Source organism: Pleurodeles waltl, chromosome 4_1, assembly GCF_031143425.1.
Source record: "Pleurodeles waltl isolate 20211129_DDA chromosome 4_1, aPleWal1.hap1.20221129, whole genome shotgun sequence".
Taxonomy (NCBI): Eukaryota; Metazoa; Chordata; class Amphibia; order Caudata; family Salamandridae; genus Pleurodeles; species Pleurodeles waltl.
Genome location: NC_090442.1, coordinates 975,356,650 through 975,373,194, shown reverse-complemented (window position 1 = coordinate 975,373,194; position 16,545 = coordinate 975,356,650). Strand labels below are relative to the sequence as shown.

The 16,545-nt window shown below is 45.8% G+C and overlaps 1 protein-coding gene across 1 annotated transcript in view; it reads left to right on the top strand.

Annotated features, from left to right (window-relative positions):
- Window positions 1-16,545, top strand: part of TRMU (tRNA mitochondrial 2-thiouridylase) — a 108,822-nt gene that overhangs the window by 57,998 nt on the left and 34,279 nt on the right. Inside the window, exons 8-9 of the mRNA XM_069229731.1 lie at window positions 9,740-9,840; window positions 16,385-16,529. Of these exons, the coding sequence (XP_069085832.1) occupies window positions 9,740-9,840; window positions 16,385-16,529 (246 nt within the window). The remainder of the gene's footprint in view (window positions 1-9,739; window positions 9,841-16,384; window positions 16,530-16,545) is intronic.

Genomic DNA, 16,545 nt, shown 5'->3' with positions numbered 1-16,545 from the left:
TATATATATATATATATATACGCAGAACATTACTTGCTTGAAGCGAAGCTGGCAGTACATCCAGGATGTAGATAACTCGTGCTCTTAAGATCACCCTCCATTGCATACTCAATTAATCCAGCACTGAATGGATCATTTAAGAAACCATTAGAGTACAGATAAGGTGTTTGCCTGAATGGCTACTAGTTGAATGGAAGCATTTTGAATTCTCTTGGGAGCTTTATAGCAGTGGTTCCCAACCTGTGGTCCGGGGACCCCTGGGGGTCCGCGAAGCCTCCTCAGGGCGTCCGCGACTGCTTAGAAAATGAAATATTATTAACAGATTAGGTCCCCCTCTTTAAGTGATCACTTAGTGGGGGGGTCCCCGGATTCCAATAATGAGTCACTGGGGTCCCCAGGTTGCAGTAATGATAAAGTGGGGGTCCACAGAAGTCAAAAGGTTGGGAACCACTGCTTTATAGCATTGTTGAGGTGGCGCCTCAACCAGGAAATACCTACCTGCAATTTACAGCAAGAGAATGGATAAGTGTTCTCTGGGTACAGTATGCTCGAGATCTGGTGTTGCACCCCTGAATATTTTAGAATTGTGCCTTCTCTGTTTCGAGGAAGAATAGAATGCCCACTTCAAAATCTTGCAAGGGGTTGCATTCACCAGATCTTCTATCATCCTATTTCATAGTAACTCTAACCTGTAAGTAGCCGATTAAAAGTTATGCCACGTTAAGAAATTATTCTCCTGTAATATGTCAGTAATGTATCAGGCTCCTGCCTGACACTTTTGTAGATGATGCTAGTATGGACCAGTGTGCCGTTGTGGTGGCCAGATTTTGCTGGTCCAGTAAACTTCCACTGGCCAAGGTGCAGAAAGGGTGTGCAGGTAGGCCAGTTGAGCCCTTTGGGTTTGTATTCTCCTGCTCGCCAAGAACCATGCAGTACAGAGAATGCACAAGTGCTGGGACAATCTACAGTCTCCCCAGGCAGTTAACCAGGTAATCCTCAAAATATGTTAGAGCCTACTGAAGGGTAATGTAGGTCTTAGGGGGCGAGGGAAGTTGTTCCTTTGAGAACGAGCCTCAATGGAGACTTGAACTAGATGAACTGTATAGACGCACAGCTTTTCCACGTTGAGTAATAAAAGTAAGGACATCCTGGTAGTTGTTGTGTTAGTAATCTGAAGTCGCTGAGAGTGATATGTGCACAGCACAAAAATGTACTAGATAAAATAAACATAGTTCCCTTACTGTGAATAGGAAATATAAGCAAGAAACCTCCAGAAAAGTCTGTCAGGCCAGAGCTGCATGAGAGGGGGAAGTATTATTTTACCCTAATATAGCATGGAGAACTTAAAAACCGCAAAACAGCTAAGGAGTGTAAAGTAATAGAACCAAGACTGACCGGAGCAGTTGAAAGCCAACCTAGAGATGAACTCAGAAATGTATCCATTATTTCTCCTCAGAACATATACTGTCTGTGTGTTACAAAAGTATTCCCTTGAAGACACACCAGATAACACCTTCTTATGTACTAGCCTTCTTACGCACATAAGGTTGAATTCTGAACACAAGTCTATGTAAACACAAACCTTAATACTCTTGAAGAGTGAATGTATGTATGCGCTGGAGGGAGGAAGGGGGTGTAAATGTATATATGCGCTGGAGGGGAGAGTGAATGCATGCGTGAGTGTGGTGTTTGTGTATGTATGTTAGGGTGAATTGGGGTGTATGACGCAAGTGCGTAGGTGAGTGGGGAGTGTTTGTGGGAGTATGTGGGTGCATGTGTGCGGGTATGTGGACGTGTGTGCAGGAGTATCCCGGCGACAGGAATGCAGATTCCTGTCACCGGGATACAAGATCGCCAGATTTTTCTGGCGGTGCAACCGGCAGAAAATGCTTGTGGTCTTCCACGTCATAATACTGCTAGCAGTATTACTGCATCAGCTGGGCTGGAGGTGCTCACCTCCAGCCCGGCGGACCGCAGAAAAGCAGCGGGACTGGAGGAGTATCGGCGGTTTGGCTTAGGCCAAACTGCCGAACTCATAATTTGACTGTCTTCACCGCCGGCCTATCTGTGGTCTTAAGACCGCCAGACTCGTAATAAGGGCCTATGTTAGGGTGGTGCTCAATAAGGTTTCCCTGACTGATCCTTCACGTTGATTGGAATATAGACTTGTTTCTTGGTCCTTCCTTCTGTCTTGCAAAGCCTCATCACAAAAGTGGGAAAGCAATATTAACACTTAATATTAACACCAGGCAGCACTCTACAATTACTTCTTCATATATCTGAGATTGCTTCATACTAATACATGATCCTTCATGCTCTTAAAAATCTATAATTTGTTATTTCTACTCCCTAAGCCAAAAGCCATTGTGCTTGAGGATCCAAATTTATACCTGTAACTGTGTTGTGTCAGGTAAATCTCAATAAAACATTTTTCTAAAAAAAAGAGAAGTTACACAACCTACACAAATAGTTTGAATTTAATTTGCTAACTGACAGCTCTACACGCACCATTTTAAAGTGGTCCCCCAGAGGTAAGGAAGAGGTTGCCTGCTGCAGAGCTCTTTATAAAATAGCTCTGCACCATAGGAAATCTGTCATAGAATGAATGCCTTGTTCGTTTGCTAGATGCAAGTAGATTGAAAGATGTTTCCTTGTGTTGGAAGGTGATTAATAACTCTTTTGCAAAGTGTTCTCCTGGTCCAGTGTCGGGATGCTCACATTTTACCCTAATATTGTGTTTCTTATTTCACTAGCATTTATCAATACCCCTTTATTGATGTTCCGTCTAATGTGCCTCCTTTGAGAAATGTAGGTACTCACCTTCCTTTCAGACTTGACAAGGTATCCTGTGCAGTAAGTAATAGCCCCTCGGGAGAAACACCTGCCCTGGGTATGAATCTTTATAAATCCAACAAAGGGTTTTGGGATCCAGTAACACCAAATGTGCTCACTCCAGCCAGTAGCCCCCACCCTGCCAGTTTCCTTGTCTCATTGTGTTATAGTTCTGTGTTTTAAAAGAGCAGTAGAAATGAGCCTTGTGTTTCCGGCCCAGATCAATGATAGTTAAAGTTGTCCGAAGGTTTCTTCTTCACATAATTTGATCCTGGGCAACTGAACATTCTTGCTGATGTTCAGTATGACATCAGGGAGGAATTAGGGACAATTTAATTGTCATTTGCTCATCATTAAATGCACAGTGGTTGGCAGGGTGTGATTCATTTGGTCTTAATAGACCTTAGCAGCCCCTTTGCTCATGTGAACAGTTTCAGATTATGGTCAGTCTCGAAACAGTGGGTATTGATCCAGCAGTAATCAACGTTTTGCAATGTCTGTGTTAGACTTGTGGTCTTTCCCGACACTTTTTTTTACCTTCCTCCTCATCCATTTTTGCTGATCTCATTTTTGCTGGCCTTAGGACTCTGTGCACCTTACCACTGCTAATCAGTGCTAAAGTGCACGTGCTCACTCCTTAAAACATAATAACATTTGCTTATCCCCGATTGGCATTTTCATTTTACTTATAGGTCCCTGGTAAAGTGGTAGTATGTGTACCTAGGGCGTGCAAATTAAATGCTTCTAGTGGGCCTGCAGCACCGATTGTGCAACCCACCTTAGTAGCCCTTTGACACATGTCTCAGGCCTGCCATTGCAGCCTGTGTGTGCAGTTTTAAACTGCCATTTTGATGTGCCAATTAAACCTTTTGCCAGGCCCAAACCTTCCTTTTTAATACATGTCACCCCTAGGGTATGCCCTAAACAGCTCACAGAGCACAGTGCAAAGTATTTAAAATGAAGGACAGGTCATTTTACGTTCTACATGTCCTAGTAGTGAAAAACTCTTAAATTCGTTTTTCACTACTGCAAATCCTGCTCCTATAGGATATCATTGGAGTTACCTTGTTACATTTAATAAGCTGTAACTTCCAAATGGAAACAGGTAAACAGTTCATATTTGGTGTCTTTGGAAGTGTAATGGAAAATCCTATTTCATGGTGAAGTCAGATGTTGATTACAATGTTGAAAAAGCCACTTTTAGACAACCACACACATTCAAGAGGCAAGGTGTGCCTGTATGGGCCATCACTTGCAGGATGGGAGGGTAGAGTTAGGCACTGCCCTACTTAGACACCTGAATAGGCTGTGTCCTGACTGCATAAAAAGGATTGCATACCCCCTGTAATTAGTCTGGAGTGAGGCCAGGGGAGGCAGGAAACCTCTAGAAGCTTCTCCTACTTTGCAGGAGGCATCAGTTATAAATATTGGACTTCAGACATCAACTCTTGAGTACACTTCTGTCTCTTTGAAAGACTCTGCCAGCTTGAGGACTGCTGTGCTGCTAAAAGGACTGTCACAATACTAGACTGCTGCCCTAAAGGACTGCTGCCTGCTATACTGACCTGCTGCCTGCATACCTCTTGCCTGGATGAGAAGGACTGAACCTGTAACCAGGAGCACCAGAGTGACTCCAATGGTAGTCTCTTGTAACCAGTACCTGGCCTTGGCAATATGGTGTCCTGCCCTGCCAAGTGGTGCCACCCCAGTCCTAGATCCTTGGAAGTGGACTTGAAAGTGCACTGCTAGCCTATCTGTGTATCCGGCAATCCTGATTCATCTCCTCTGCTGCACGGCTCAACCCCAAGCAGAACCGATGCATCACCTCTTCTGTGCAGAATTTTCTGATGCAAGGACTTAACAACGCAGCCCCTCAGCTTCATTGGAACCCCTGCTGTGCGATGCTCCCGTGACCTAGGCCTTCACATCGCAAATCTCTTGTTGATGGGATACATGCTGTCGATGCAGGACCTTGCGTCGCAGCCTTGCAGCCCCTCCAAACAGACTCATCTCCTTGGCTGCGCAGCACATCCTCTGCGCCTGCCTTCACATCACAAGCCCTCGTCGAGCACCTCGGTACCAACGCATCCCCTTGGGTGCGTGATGCATCCTTGACACAGGACTCCTCAACCCTTTTCAGCCAGGATTCAAGGTACTTTTGTTCAGTTCGCCGAACTGGGTCCCTGTCGTTGACCGAATTCCATCTAGGTCATTATGAACTTATGACTTTACCCGGTCTAACGTGACCAGATAACCACTGGTTCTACTGATTGGATTTTTGTCATTTTGGCCTTGTTTTATTTATTAAAATTTACTTCAATTTTCTCAACTGGTGTGGGATTCTTTTTGTGATGTGTTTTCACTTTGTTACTGTTTGAAGTGTTGCACAAATACTTTACAGATTGCTTCTTAGTTAAGCCTGACTGCTCTGTGCCAAGCTTCCAGAATGTTGAACACAGGTTAATTTGGGGTTTTCTTGTGACTTCACCTTGCCGAGGATTGTGGTTCCTACTTGAGAAGGGTTTCATCCACCTCGACCAGCAACCCAGTTTCTTACAGCGTGCATGCTGAACTTTCTGCTAAAGTTAGGTTTGGGTATAATGATGAATGTACCTTTGAAAAAAGTGGATTATTAGTTGGGGTGGTTGTGAGTCCTGAGAAAGTAATAATGCCACTATTCCTTATCAGGTGAAGTTTGGTTTCTCTAAATCAGTGATACTCAAAGTACAGCCCGGGGGTCGCATGCGGCCTCCTGACCTTTACATGCGGCCCCCTGCTCAACAGCAAGACTGGGCTGCTGTTTACTCAACTCTGCACAATGATTCAAAATATGTTAAATAAAAGGCATGCCTTTATTTAAATGTTATTCGGAGGCAAAGAAAGTAAGTAAGTACATTGTCCAGCACCTGTAGGAACACCTTCATTTTTAAAGACACGCTACACCAAAATTAAAAAATATATAATAATGGCTCTTCAAGAATCAAAAACTGTTTATCATTAACATGCAGAGTCGTTTCAACATAGTACATCAGATTATATCAGTGCATGGATAAGCATTTTCTTTTTAAGTGATGGTTTTCAAACATAAATCCAGAAACATTAATTTCCCCTTCCCCCACTTGAAAACAATGCCAATACTGAACTAAGAGTCAAGTTGGTTTTCATATTCACTCTTTGGGTGGCCTGAGTTTATATTACACATGAACATTATTATAGTTTATTAAATCAAACCCAGGAAAAGGTTTTGTACAGCGCACATCCTGAAGTCATGTATTTTGAGATTCTCGTATATGCACTAATGAAGAAAAAGGAGGGAAAGTGAAATAAAAGAATTGTCTAGGATAACGCATTTTGGTAAAGTGGGGAAGCCAGGATTCATAGCAGGTTTTCTGGTTTCACATTATGCATTTCAGCCACTAGATGTATATGCTTCGCTTCTCCTACACCCACCATACTGAACACCCCCCACCACCCCAAACCCCCCCCCCCACCCTCCCCGCCACCGCCCCCCACCCTGCTAGCATCAATGCGGCCCTCAGTCACATCACAAACCAAACTTTGTGGCCCCTGGGAAAATGTTTGCGAGTACCCATGCTCTAAATCAAACCATCGCTCAGTCTTGGGTAGCTGTGGCATAGAGGAGTCAGGATTAACTCAAAGGAAACCAAGTGCAAAGCATTTATCAGTACCAAAATAGTTAATAAGTAAGAGACACAACACAATAAAACCTCCAATCCAGTTTATAAACAGTGTGTATGTTTTTATCCTTAAATAGGAGCGAAAACAACAAAAATCTGATGAAGGTAACCTAAGTTATAATTTTTGCAAGATTTTCATAAATCGCTGCTTTTCACTCTTAGCAGTAGTCTATGAGCCTCGAACGCTAGGGACTGTGGCAAAGTCAAAGTTTCAGACTGACTACGATGGACGTTTGGGTAGAATGTAGGTTTCGGGTCAGTCCAAGTCAAGATTTTACCTTTGCACTTAAAAATTTAGCTGGTTCTGTTTCTCGTTAACGGTCAGGTTAGTGGGGTCCTCTGAAGTTTGAGTCCATCATTGGGCTTGACATTGAAGGACACTCAAAGTCCAGTGGTCCAGAGAAGAGTCTAGTCTCTCAGCAGCATTTGAGGCTACATGCAAACTAGCATGTGGCAGTAGTCTGAGCCGTGGACTCAAATTGCTGTTCTTTGGGAAGAAAGAGTACATTCTAGCTCCAGCCAATGGTCCAGTACCTCAGAGGCACATATTGGGAGCAAAGATTTGATCTCATGAGCTATACCAGCGGAGAACAGGACAAGTGCAGTGCGAACTGGTAGCTGGGCACTCTGCTGGTGCAAGCTTCTTTAGCTTTTATGTCCCAGAAGCTTAACAGGAGGCTAGCCAACTAGGACCCTGAGCCCACTCATTGATCCGTGGCACAAGTGGGAGCAGGTCCAGCCATTTGTGCCTTTCTCCATGCTTAAACAGCAGGAGCAGTCCTCCTCTTTCTTAAGCCCTGTCATGGTTCTGTGAATGTGTTAGGTGCAGTCTTCCTTGTTGCATCGTTTTGTTTCTGAGGTCCGCAGGTTCAGCAGGTGCTGTCCTTCTTTTCCTTCAGAGTCCGGCATTGAACTGAGGCATGTATCTCAAAGTGCCACTTTTATGCCAGTTTCAATGTCGATGAGAAGGACCCCCCTAGCCAATGGGGCTACAATTCCCACGGGCCAAACCTACCCACTCTTCCACTTTTCCTGTGGGTTTGGCACTAAGCAATCCCACAGTGCACCTCTCTGCCCAAATCCAAAATGACGAGTCACTTATTTTGAGTCAGACCTATGATGGGGTGTCCAGTATATTGAGCCAGCCCTCCTAGAAAACCGGTTCCACAACAGGTTTCCCCCTTTGGGAGATATGCCAATCTGTCTTCCTACACAAAGGAGCCTGCAGCTACAGTGTGATTCTCATTTGCTTATCCGAGGTAGTGGCCTCTTTGAAGCTGGGCCATCTAAGGCCACAACCCTCTAGCCATCCGGCCGGAGAGGGTCCCACCTCCTCTCCCCCAATAGGTCCCTTTGTTCCCTGTTTCTGGGAGTGCTTCATGTCTTCTGGCCAGAGGGCTTTCTTTTTAATGTTTATCACTCTTTCTTATGGGTGACTTATGAACATTACAAAAGGAAGGTCTCAAGTTGGCAAGAGTGTTATTTTTCCACGTTGAGATGGCAGTGTAAAGCTGTCTGACTAGTCTGCAGTGACAAACCTAGAGCCCTGTCTTCACGTTGGCACTGCAGCTGTGGCACAATAAGTGCTGAAGTCCATTTGTGACATTTAACTCACTAGCCCAGGGTACACATAGATAATGTAAATATGCCAATCAGGGATTAGCCAGTTCGAACATACACGTTAAAGGTCACAGCGCGTGCATTTGGTTCTAATCAGTAGGGCCCAGTGCAACTCGAGACCAAAGACCAGCAGCACCTGTTAGAAACAAAATTGGGGGTAATCATAAAAAGAGAGGCGCTTTTTTATAGTACCCATTATTTGAACTTAGAAAGAGGGGTCCGCCAAGGTTGTGTTCTTGTCCCTCTGCTTTTTATTTTGTACATAAACAATTTGAACTCTCATTTGGATATTAATGGGCAAGACATACCACAAATTGCCCACAGACCTATTTCCGTTCTGCTCCACGCAGATGACTTTGTGTTATCACCAAACTGTAAATGGTTAAAAATAAATTATTGATGTATTTGTTTCTTTTATGGATGAGCTCAGTTTGGATAATAATTATTCGAGACCTGATTTAACTATTTGTGGGCCAAAACCAACCAATAATTTAACTTTAAACTCATGCATGGATACTTTGAGGAAGGTCCTGTCCCTTGTCGGGACAAATCATTGGAACATGCTATCACAAATACCCAATTCACAAGTGGTCTCCACCTGCCGAAATGTTGCCATGTTTAACATTGAAGTACTGTGAGGTCTGCACTCTACACCATTAAACAAAACCAATCCAAGATATCAGTTTTGGTGAAGTATAAAGATGCAAGCAGCACAGTCCGAGAAGCAGGTATAGACAACTTTCAAGGAGAAAGGTCATCTCTTAATATAGTCAGCATTACTCAAGTTTATAAACGGGCAATGGAGAAGCAATTTCGGAGGTGATGTCTTCTACTTGTCATCTGTTCTCAGCTTCTATGAGGTTTTTTATTTTGTATCAGTTGATGTCTTAATTCATGTACGGGTGACACCTTGCTAAGTGCTTTTAGTAGGTTCAAGTCTTGCCCCTGACTATAGTGATCGCATGCTTGATATCTCTCTTCTTTCTTTGGGGACAATGAGGTATTGGCCAGTATTTTCTGTTCAGCAAGTGTACTTTTTGTTTCTTCGTTGGTCATTGCAAGGTTTTGTCTTTGTGGACACCTTTGTTTGTGGTAGTCATGTTTTAGGGAGCTGTACCTCAGCTTGTGTTCCTTCTTCCCATTCTTCTTCTACAAGGTCTTATCATCAGTTGGAATCTGACAGGTCTGAAACCAGGTCATCCTTCAAAAGTGCAACTCCGTAAGCTTACCGGAGGTTTATGCTGTTTGTAGAAGTGTCCTTCAAGGTCTAACAGCATTTAACATGGTTCTTATTGAATAGTCACTAGTTGGGGGGGTGTAGACTGTCCAGCTCAGCATTGTATCATCTTGAAGGACTGTGAAATGGCCAGTGTTCAACACCAGCTTCTTACTGAGAACCTTGCCTTTTCACCTGTGACACATACACACAGGCTAATGTTTGAGTACGTAGACTACAGTCAGTGGGTTTCCCCCATGTACGAGCATGTAGCTGCACACCCTGTGATTTTCTGGCCGGTGCAAACATGTGAAGACGTATATTTAAAAATTATTTAAAATAACCTCCTTCTTTCATTCTGGTGTTCATACAGGTTGGTTTCTATTTACTTTGGGGCAGAGAGCCAGAATAGGGGGCTTGCGAGATCCATGGTTTGTTGTGGATAAAGATGTGGCTTCAAGAGCGGTATTTGTGGTGAGTATCTGTGGCATTTTGAAAGGAACTGCAACTGTCTGTACCCCTGTTTTATGACCTGGGACAGCACTGGCACATACACAAGTGTTGTGTGTATTTATTTCAAATATATCTCACAAATAGATAAATGTAACTATTTGTAGACTGTAGACAGTAGACTAAAATGCATGGAGTTTTGAATGTGCAGCGGAGTGTGGGGTACTAAAGGGGCGCTTTTATTGATTACCACTTGTTAAATGGATGGTCATTTTGACTGGTATTATTGTATTTTGATGTTTGGTTACTGTGACATTTATTATTAGCATTTATGTAGAAAACGTTTTACAGTTGTTTTAACATGTTTATTGTCATTTATAATAAACAATACACTCAAGTATTGACATATCTTTCTATGTGTATCCCCTCAAAAACATGGTTTATCAAGGAGAACCAGCAGATATGCAGTCAGAGGTCACAGAAGTGTAATAATCAGAAATAACCTTGACTTGAATAACCTCGCATGGGAGGCACAACTCAATGATCTAGCACAGAGGGATATTGAAAACCATGCCCGCCTCAGCTCTCCACCATTTGTGTCCCATCCAGTTTATGACCTAAAACACAGAATATACAATGCCCCAAAAGAGTACCTGGTTCTTCCAAGTCTCACTGTCATGAGAGACTAAACCTCAGGGGTAAGGGGGAAGGGTATCACAAAAGCCATCATATTAAAAATTAGTAACTAAAACGGGTATACCAAACTGTCTCAGGAGTCTCACAGGCCAATCTATACAAAGGAAAGCAACATAACGGATAAGGAGAATAACCCCACGGAAACCTATGGAAGACCCTGGGCCGTAAGAGCTGGAAACCGGAACTCTGGGGAAGGAAGGAGGGGGCACATAACAAGTAGAGCTACCACCCAAAGGAGGAGGAGGTGGGGGCAACCAAAGGGCACAGCAGACCGTTACCTTTAGACCCTACTCCCTTTTCCAAATCTCCTGAGGAGTCTTCCCCGTCACTCTCAGCCAATCCATCCCGTCTGTCGGTACTCCCCTCTCAGGCACTCTCTGAATGCTCCCAAGGATCCATCACCTCAGTCCACAACCCCACTATCAGATGTTCCCACACCCCTTTAATCTCTTCACAAATCAGGGCCCTTTCCTCTGCCCCAGCCCACTTGATGACATTGTTTGTCCATGTACCCACCACTGGCCCTATCGCGGACTTCCATGCCATCACATCCATCTCCTGGCCAGCACTAGGGCCAAATCTAAGACCCTAGAGCCTACCTTTCATTTTCAGGGTCTAGGAAACAATCCCAATAAACAGACCTCCAGTATGCAAGCAAGAGCTTGGCCCAGGGTGGCTTTCAGAGTTCGGATCACTACGCCCAAGAACAGCCGCAGACAGGGGCAGCTCCAGGTCATATGGCAGAAGTCTGTGTCCAAGAAGCTTACACCTGGGGCAGCCATGCGGTTTATCTTCATAGATAACCTGTAGTCTGTGGGGAGTCAGGTAAGTCATATGAACATAATTAGATTGAGTATACTTAAATCTCATATTTCTGGAGGCCTTCTTAGGGTGCACCATGAACTGTACGCTACTCCGAATCTGTAAGGTCTCGTCCAAAAATCTCTCCCCACCTACGCCTAGGTATCAACAGGAGTTTCCGGGCCATTCTGGTCAGCGACCTATAGAACCACTTCACCAAGTGCGACACTGTGTGTGCCAATGTTCCATCAACAGTCGTAGTACTGCATATGTCATTGGTTCATCACACTCTCTGGCCCACAAGTCCCCGAAGGTCTGTGCTTCATAAATTAAAAATTGGCCCAGGGGATAGATCATATTGGGTCACCAAATCCTCCATCAGGAGCAAAATTCCCAGCTGGAAGCAGTCCCCAACCATAGCCAATGTCCATCCAGGCCGACAGCTGCCCAGCCATAAAAAAGGAGAGGGGATCACCACGGGGGAGACAAGACTGCAAGAAACTAGAGGTGGATCCTGGAAGAGTAAGACCTGGAAAAGAAGGGCACCAAGTCCAGTTTACATAGGATGGTCCGGTCATGGCAGGAGCCACTACCCACCCATCTGTGGATGCAGGAGTTGGTCGACGGGGAGACGAAGATGGTCAGCAATGCAGCACTGGAGCAGATGAAGAGTTCCTAGGTGATGCAGTTGACGTCCCATGCCAGATGAAGAATTGCAGTCAGTCTGTGGTGTGGAAAACCCACCAACAAGCCTTGGCAAAAGCAAATGTCGCAGTAGGAGAAAAGTGGAGCTGCCGGGGACCAGCAAGATCCAGGTGACCATCAGCAAGGCAGAGAGTCTGGAGTAGGAGAGGCAGCCCCCACAGAAGACCTACAGGCAAGGAGCCCAGGAGCTGTAGATAGGCCCACAGCACACATGAACAGAGGTCCCACTTCACAGATGAAGCACGTTGAGGGCTGTGCTTCACAGAGAAGAGTGCCAGGTGGTGAGGCTACACGGAGCCTGAAGATCCCTTGGAGGAGGTAACAACAAGCCTTGGTAGCTGCAAGAGACGCAGTGCATGGGGGTACTGTCCTGCATGGGAAGGCAAGGACCTACCTACCCCAAAGTTGGGCAGCTGGTAGAGAGGACCAAGGAGACCACTCCAGACTACCACCCCTGATGCAGGATCCACGCAGCTCAGGAGGAGAGGAGATCCCCGCAGCCGGTTGTTGTTGCAGTTGGTGCCTGCGGATGCAGGTAAGTGACTCCTTCACTCCAAGGAATTTTCCTTCTTTCTTCTCATGCAGACCGAAGACTTGCTGCCCTCAGAGGAAGCACAGCTGGGCAAATGTTGCAGTTGCTGGAAGGAGTCAGAGAAACAATGTTGCGTGGCAAAGTCATCACTGGAGCTGCAGATTGCAGGTTTCTGTGAAGTCCAGTTGCGGTTCCAGTAGCCAGAAGTCAAAGTAAACATTGCAGAGGAGTCCTGCTGGAATCTTGCACGTCAAATCTGAGGACCCACCCAAGAGGGAAACCCAAAATAGCCCAGAAAGGGGGATTGGTCACCTAGCCTGGTGACCACCTAGGAAGGGGCTGTGATGTCACCTCCCTGAACTGGCCACTCAGATTCTCACAGAGGCCTCTGCCAACCTTGGATTCAAGATGGAAGAATCAAGTGGCCACCTGGAGGAGCTCTGGGCACCACCCCTGGGGTGTTGATGGACAGGGGAGTGGTTACGTCATTTCCATTGTCCAGTTTCACGCCAGAGTAGGGGCTGAGGTCCCTGAACTGGTACAGACTGGTTTATGCAAGGAGGGCACCAAATGTGCCCTTCAGAGCATACTAGTAGCTTGGCGAGGCTACCTCTCCCAAGCCTTGTAACGGAGAGGGTGTTGCCTCCCTCTTCCAAAGGAAATCCTTTGTTCTGCCTTCCTGGGCATGATCTGCTCAAGTGGCAGAAGGAGGGCAGAAATCTGTCTGAGGGGTGGAAGCAGCGTGGGCTGTCCGGAAGACCCCATAAAGCTGGTAGGAGCAATGCTGGGGATCCTCTAAGGAGCCCCCAAAGTGCATGGAATCATACAATCAATACTGACAATAGTATTGGGGTATGATTCTGACATGTTTGTTACCAAACATGCCCAGGTTCGGAGTTACCATTATGTAGCTGGACATAGGTGGTGACCTATGTCCAGTACAAGCGTAAAATGGCGTCCCCGCACTCACGAGGTCCAGGAAAATGGAGCTGGAGTTCGTGGGGGCACCTCTGCTCCTGCAGAGGTGCCCTCACACACAGGTACTTGCACCCTGCCCTCTGGGCTAGGAGGGCCTACCATAGGGGTGACATACAGTGACCTGGTGCAGTGACCTGAAGTGAAAGGGTGCATGCACCTTTTTCACGCAGGCTGCAATGGCAGGCCTGCAGACACAGTTTACATGGGCTCCTATGGATGGCATAATACATAATAAATGCTGCAGCCCATGGGGAACCTCTGATCCCCCAATGCCCTGGGTACCATATACTAGGGACTTATAAGGGGCACCAGTATGCCAAGTGTGGGGTGTGTGTGGTCCAAGCAACCAAATTGAATGGGAGAGAGCACTGGGGTCCTGGTTAGCAGGATCCCAGTGAACACAGTCAAAACATACTGACAACAGGCAAAAAGTGGGGTAACCATGCCAAAAAGAGGGTACTTTTCTGCATCTGACAAAAGCAGTAACCCACTAACCTATTCACATTATATACACTTTGTGATCTGCATGTAGACGGCCTTTGTAGCAGGCATAGTAACCCTGTACGGTATGATGAGTCAAAACTTCCACTAGACAAAACTTCAATCTCTCTCCAGAAGGACCATTAATCACCGGAATTATTTTAAGATTTTTATTGTTGCCTGAAAACTGTTGGTGGCAAGGAACATCCAGCAGGTGCTTTTAAAGTCACAATATACTTGCAAACACAGCACCCCCATCCTAAGTCAGCACCCAGTGCGGCAGCACCGGTTGCATCGCCCTAGCTGCCTTACCTAGTCCTGTGCATCTCTCAGGCCATCTGGTTCTTTCTGGGACCCATGCTGTGTGCTGGTCTCTCCGCTGTCCATCCAGCAGTGTCAGGCTCTGTTCCACCACAGCCTGTGAAGTCCTGTAAAGCCTGTGAGCTGCCACAGTGCTGGCTTCGCATGCACAGGCCATTGGCAGGAAATGAGGTTTACAGACAGCCCTTGGCCTTCAGAGCAGGCTTTCACAAATACCAGGAAGGCTGAGGGAGAGACAGGGGACCGAAATGTTGGGGGGGGCAGGATGTCAATTTAGGGGACAATAATTAGCACTGGGGCAGGCAAGCTGGAGACAGAGGAGGGAAGAGAGTGAGAGAGAGGCAAAAGAAAGGGGAGCCGTAACAAACATTGGCGCACAGGGTGCCACTAGCACGCTAAAGCCTGCCCTGCTCATATCTCACAGTAACTCAACAATACTGTTTTTAGAAAGGGAGATACTCTGCAACACAACACTGTATTTAAAAAGAAAGGGAGTTACTTGGCAATACTTTATTTAATTACACAAACCTCCTTACCTTCTTCAAATCTTGCTGCTGTCTTCAGGGTTCGATCTTCAAGGGAAGGGAAGGGTAGAGCTCAGGAGGGACGGGATGCAGACAGCAAGCAACAAAGGGCCTCTCTTCTCCCTTTGTTCTCAGAAGTGCAGACTGCTGAGGGGCAAGGTGAGAAAGAATCCCTTGTGTGCTGCAGCACAACAAAAGGGCAGAGGGCGAGTGTCCTGGAGCCAGGTCACAGGTCAAGTGCAGGGCCAGTATAGGTAGCGCTTTCATGCGCTAATGGTCCTGCGAATTACAGGAGAAGGGAAAATTCTTCTGTCCCCTCGTCCCCCCCACCCTTGTCCCCCGTGTCCCCCCCACTCCAAAATCTGGGGGGGACATATCCCCCGCGTCCCCCACACTTCCTACGCCCATGTCCAAAGTGATCATCAGCGGCTGAGAATAATTCAAGCATTCCTTCCAACACCTTCTTGTATGTTTCTGACAGCAGCACCATCACGTCATTTTAGTAAATAAACCTGTTTGCTCTCAAATATTTTTTTTTCATTTCTTGAAAGTACACTATTCAGTCTTGAAATACCATGTTATAAGTTTTAGTACATGTACGTCTTTCTCCGTAAATGATATTCTTTTATAAATATATCCAAAGCAGCCAATGCCATTGTGTTCCTAGATATACACAGCATATGTATGTAATTTCTATCAATCCACAATGTTAGTAGTACTTTCCAATTGGGAACCTGTTTTTGTAAATCTTGGTTAGTGTTCTGTCTTATTGTTATTGGTTAAAATTCTGCGTCCACATCTATAATATGGCGTGGGTGTGGGAGGCAAAGGAATTACTGTGGCCCCCTTGCAAATGAGGCAACACCCTCTGGTGATATTGCTGATGCCATATGTGCTCCAGTGCTATCAGTATTACAGAAGGGGCCCCACGAGCGTCTGCGGCCCCTACTGTAATTCCAAAGTGCCCACAGGGGAGTGCAGAGTGGGCGCACATGCCTGTTGCGTCCTTGGGACACTTCCATAATACGGCCCCAAGTTCGCTAATGGTAGTTACTTTTATTTTGGTACCCGGGCCTTTTTTTGTCCCAGTGCGACGCTGGCGGTGACTGTCAGAAGTGATGAAGCTTCGCCTCTCTCACCCTAAGGGGCCATTGGCTCAATTAAGCCCAGAAGGCATGGTTACAAAGAAACACTCTGCTGAATGTGTCCTTCCAACAGCTGCACTGTTCATCCATGCAGGATCATTTATATGGTTCCATTTTGTGTGATTATCAGAGGAACCGTTTAACTTATTTTCACAGCTGGAACGAATTGTTTTTATGTGTTAAAGTATATGCAGTTACTTTTCACCTATTAACGTTTCAGTTATTCCGTTGAACGATGAGACGATATTCATAGAACTTCATTTTTAATTTAGGAACTAATAATTGCCGTCATCTATTATTGCAGTAGTGGAAGTGGCCGGCCTATAAGACCTGCATGTTATTTTATGCTACTGTTCTTGTGACCTGAGAAATGTAATTGTTTTAAGGCTCCCACCAGAGATCACCCCGCGCTGTACAGAGCCCTGCTTCGGACGGACCGCGTACACTGGATAACAGAGGAGCCCCCGGCAGAGCTTGTTGCTAATAAGATGATGGAGTGCCTTTTTCGATTTCAGCACCAGATGGCGCTAGGTGAGCGTGCTGCACC